The 5,000-nt window shown below is 41.4% G+C and overlaps 1 protein-coding gene across 1 annotated transcript in view; it reads left to right on the forward strand.

The window, feature by feature from the left end:
- LOC138000486 (sushi, von Willebrand factor type A, EGF and pentraxin domain-containing protein 1-like) overlaps positions 1-5,000 on the forward strand; it is an 87,736-nt gene that overhangs the window by 51,915 nt on the left and 30,821 nt on the right. Inside the window, exons 17-20 of the mRNA XM_068846941.1 lie at positions 1-476; positions 1,157-1,393; positions 2,183-2,508; positions 2,877-3,018. The exon at positions 1-476 is cut by the window's left edge and continues 157 nt beyond it. Coding sequence (XP_068703042.1) covers positions 1-476; positions 1,157-1,393; positions 2,183-2,508; positions 2,877-3,018 — 1,181 coding nt within the window. The remainder of the gene's footprint in view (positions 477-1,156; positions 1,394-2,182; positions 2,509-2,876; positions 3,019-5,000) is intronic.

A 5,000-nucleotide genomic window follows, 5' to 3' on the forward strand; every position in this document is an offset into this window, starting at 1 on the left:
GGTCGGAAACATTGTGCAGGACAATGCGTTGTCTTTACAAGATTACGCCAGTTTCGTTTTGTCTGTCAACAACCAAACGTTGTTTACTGGGTTGAAGGCGAACGATGGACAATGGCATCACGTGGCCGTCACGTGGGAAAGCGCTGAAGGCTCGTGGGTTGCTTACTTAGACGGTTTAAATATAAGATCATCAACTAGTACTGCTCCCTTTCAAAGAGGTGAAGTCATCACTGGCAATGGTTACTTGATCCTTGGACAGGAACAGGATACTCTGGGCGGTGGATTCAACACTGAAGAAAACTTCATTGGAGATATTAGTCAGATGAACGTATTTGATTACGTTTTGAGCGCTAATGATGTTTATAACCTCGTTTACAGCTGCGATTATGTCAAGGGAAACGTGGCAGCCTGGGCCGATTTCAGAGAGCGACTGTTTGGTGAATACCATGTGACAGACAAGGCGTATGTATGTGAATGTAAGTAACCGTTTTACAAATTACCAACAACGTGTATTAACCATGCAGATTCGTCAAGGAAAAGTTAGTGTCATTTCAATTCCCATGCTCTTCAGTGTGTGCCTCCCAGTCCACCTCAGTATCTCAGTTTCCTAAGAACTCTTCACTAAATAGAAAAACAGCTAATTTACTGTACTAAAAGACAAAAAATAGAACTAAACCTTCAATTGCGCGCAGAGTCATTGAGTTCGACATTAAGAGAATATGCAAATTCTAATCTTGGTTATCCTTTGCATAGGGTGAGGTTTCTCAAATTTTCGTCAGTTTTCGTTGTCTGCTTTTTCAGTGCCATTTTGAATTACGTCGTACGTTACGTTTTCAGTGCCATTTTGAATTACGTCATACGTCATAAGCGCAAATGACGATCGCGCACCTCATGATAATGTGTTCCTATAAAAACGCTCCTTTCCCCACCCTTCTCCTTTTCTTCCAAAGCGACTGTTGAACGAACTTCAATAATCCGAGATTACCACTAGTTTAAATCTTAAGGTTTAAGGTGCCTTTGTTAAACAAAATAACGAGAAGAAAACCAACTTTAAGGAGGTTCAAGTTAAGACGCTCGAAAGGGGGGTCATTACGTATTCTTGAATAAATGTTCAAATTTTAATTGCAAGTTTATTTTTCCTCATGCGTCTGCACAGTCTCATCTCCACTAAGGCAATACACTGTGAAGTACAAGTCCTATATATCGGGAAGTCATAATTTGGTTCTGTCAAACAGTAATCCAGAAGCCTGCGCATCTTCCTGTTCGTCCCAAAGTTCCTTCATCTGCAGATCATTTGATTTCGATAACTCTTCCAACACATGTCGCATGAGCGCACAATCCTCTCTAGACAGAACGTTGTCAAGTTCAGCTGGCTACAGATATTACGAACTGAGTGAGTAAATCGTTGTATATTTTTCATTTTCGGGAGTAGCGAAGTAATGTTTCCGGCGTTTAATCACGGGACTTGTGGCCCGTTTCTCGAACGTCCGGAAACCGTTTTGGGTCCGGAAAGCCACTTGTGAACTGCGATCCGCTTTTTTGAGGAAAATGGTCTTTTAACATGTTTTCAGGAAACAAAAAAACAATGATATTGAAGTATATCATGGCTTAAAAGCTCTTAGTTTCTAAGGTACAGAGGAAGTTGTGAAGTCCGCGAGCTTCAAATGTAGGTAAAGCTGCTTTTTTTTTAGCTGTTACTGTTAAATTCTTATTTTTGTCCTTATGCCTTAATGTTGTAAGTTAGCAACTGTTAAAACTTTAAATAACTAATAAAAAAATTGAAAAAGGGAAAAGTAAAGCTTCTCTTTTCTGCTCCGATGTCGCTATCCCCCTATTTCTCCGGATTTCCCATCTGCTAAAAAGCCAAAGTTCAGACTACTAAATTTTCGTTCCGCTAGTCTTGTGGCAATTGCTCCAAAAATACCCTAGAGCCAGTGTGAAGATTGTTTGTTCATTGTATGAAGTATTTTTCCGATATCACAGCTTAATTTTTTTGGAGAAAAGGTGTATGCCATTCTGCCATCATTTCTGTGCCTTTTGGTATCTGGAAACGCGTCATGAACGATCCAATGTTTTGAATTGCAACAAAACATCACCGTTTGACCGTATAGGATTGTGCGTTTGGAATTTATATGAGGAACAGTATATTGTAATGACATTTTTATTCATTTTACATTCGCAGATTGTCTTGAAAGCCTCGAAGTGTCAGCGGATAGTGTAGTTCCTGACTCCAGCATCACAGCATCGAGCCAGCGTGACGCGACAACTCCGCCTTCCGGTGGTCGACTCCACAATCAAGCTCAGTATAATGACCAAAACGTTCTGACTCTGATAGGCGCCTGGGCGGCTGCGACAGCCGATAAGAACCAGTGGCTGCAAATCATGTTCAAGCAGACTTTTCAAATTACAGGGGTGGCTACCCAGGGCCAGGAGGACGCTGACTATTGGGTGACAACATACAAACTCGATTACAGCACCGATGGATCGACTTGGAGTAGCTATCCCGACGTGAGACTTTCTTGTTTTTTAGTAGCAATTCACATTTGCGTGCACATGCAAAATGAGTTTAACACTTGCAATTGGTTTCTTTGCGCAGAAGGTTTGGGAGCGAACCCTTTAACATAAAAGAACAGATTAACTATGGCAAATATAGAGACAAGTTCCCAGCGTAAGGATTTGCAATAGAATCATCAATAACGGTATAATTTACATCGTCATTAGCACTGGTAAGTCTTAGTATTACCATCAGCATAATCATCGGCATCGTTATCTCCATCGGAATTAGCCTTTCATCATTTTTAGTCGTAAGTATTTATTAAATTTGTACCTCTGTTTAAGTTAAGTCTGTGTCTATTATTGCTTTAAATTTTTTCCAGATACTCACGGGCAACGCAAATAGGTCTACAGTAGTTCGCAATGAGGTTAAGGTCTTCAACGCCATGTACTTGAGATTTAAGCCCCAAACGTGGAACGCTGATCGAATTGCTATGAGGGTAGAAGCATATGGATGCCCACTATGTAAGATCGTAATATAAATAATAAACTCTATTTAAGTATCAACTGTATTTACTGCTGGGGCACCAATAGCCCACTTTCGATGTAATGAAATTTAGTCCTAAACAAAAGGCATCATCTCGAGGCTCTGGGGAACAAATTATATTTATTCCCCAGAGCAGAGCCTCAAGATAATACCTTTTGTTTCGGACTGAATTTTAGTATATGGAAATAGGTATATTTGGGACTCTGTGAATAGATCAAATCAAATAACTCATATCAAATGGTGGGTTGGTTTTTGCGGAGAGAGGAAAATTAACCAGAGTACCCGGAGGAAAACGTCTCGGAGAAGAGTAGAGAACCAACAAATTCAACCCATAGGTGACGCCGAGTCTGGGAATCGAACCCAGGCCACTTCGGTGGGAGGCGAGTGTTCTCATCACTGCGTCATTCCTGCTCACTTGGCCTTGACCATCCTGGTCCGAGTTTTTTTTTTCTATATCTATGAATCTTCATTGTTTGAGCAAAAAACGAAGCAGTGATCTAAACTAAGGATTTTCAAAGTGAAAGATCATCGCACTTCATGGATCATGAACTTACGCAGTTGCCGTCTGATCAGTTGAAAGCATGATGGAAGATATTTGAAGTCCGTATACTTTCAGTTCTAAGGGATATAATATACAATTATTCCCGGAGAGTGCGTTGGATATGAGATAATAGATACCTTTCGAGGCGCGTAGCGCCAAGTTGGCTTCTATCATTTCATATCCAACAAGCGCGTGTGGAATAACTGTTTGATTAAAATGCCCACAAATTATGGATAAACCTTCCCTACTTTCTTTGTAAAAAAATTGATGGGTGCAGTTACTGATATTTGTAGAGCATGCTATAATTGACAATTACTCGATGAGCTCGCGTTGGATATAAAGTGGTAAGTAGCAAACGTGGCGCGAAGGGCCGAGTCGGCTATAGCGAGTCACATATCCAACAAGCACGGAATAATTGTTTTATTAAACTTTTATCAAATTCAGAACGAGTCAAACGTTTTGTCTCGGGAAGTTTCGCTTTCCGTGTAAATTTTTCAGATTGGCAATAAATGTACTTGACGCAATCAAAAGAAAATGAGTGGACAGAGAGGGAGGCTCAAGGTGTTGGCCGGGATATGTCATGTCCACGAAAGTTATTTTAAGACGAGCGGTAGTCTTTGTTCTAGCGGAAGTCTGTTTTCCGAGACGTCCGCATGCAGGCCAACCTCGGTCTGATGTTTGAAAGAAAAGCAAAGATTTCATGTAATGGCGGACGAAGTGGACTTAACGTTTGTTGATGAAAACGACTTTCAAAAACGCGGGAAATGGTTTTTCTGGTCTGATAATTCCGGCTGGGAAATAAGCTCCACTACTTGTGTCTATAATCAGTGAATTAAACGGAGTACGCGAGCCAGAAACGAGTAGCGAGGGCGACAGTTCATAGCACGACGACAGCGATGTTAGCGATCAACAGTCGGATGACGATCACCCCGAGGAAGCCTCGACATCTTTGAGCAGCAGAAAAGAAAAATGAAATTACGAGAAAGCCAAAGCAAAAGTGAGCTCTGGCACCCAAAAGGGAAAACGTGCAAAAGGTAAAAGTTCGAGGAAGACCGCGTCAAACAACAAGAACAACAACACAACACATCAGCCTTTCACGTGCGCCACCATTTTCTCTTTTCACTAAGAACCTGAGGGCGAGGCAAGACTGCATGAGGACGTCTCGGAAGACAGACTTCCGCTTTAACAAAGACTTCCGCTCGTCTAAAAATAACTTTCGTGGACATGGCATATCCCGGCCAACGCCCTGAGCCTCCCTCTCTGTCCCCTCATTTTCTCTTGACGCAATCAGTTTCCACATTAGGTCATACGGGACATGAGCTGATGACCAAGATTGAGTGAACTAATCAGAATGCTAGAAACGAGATATCCGAAGTCGAAAATTTAATAATAGCTCATATACTGATGGCTAAGCCAATC

This window comes from Montipora foliosa, chromosome 4 (genome assembly GCF_036669935.1).
Source record: "Montipora foliosa isolate CH-2021 chromosome 4, ASM3666993v2, whole genome shotgun sequence".
Classification (NCBI taxonomy): Eukaryota; Metazoa; Cnidaria; class Anthozoa; order Scleractinia; family Acroporidae; genus Montipora; species Montipora foliosa.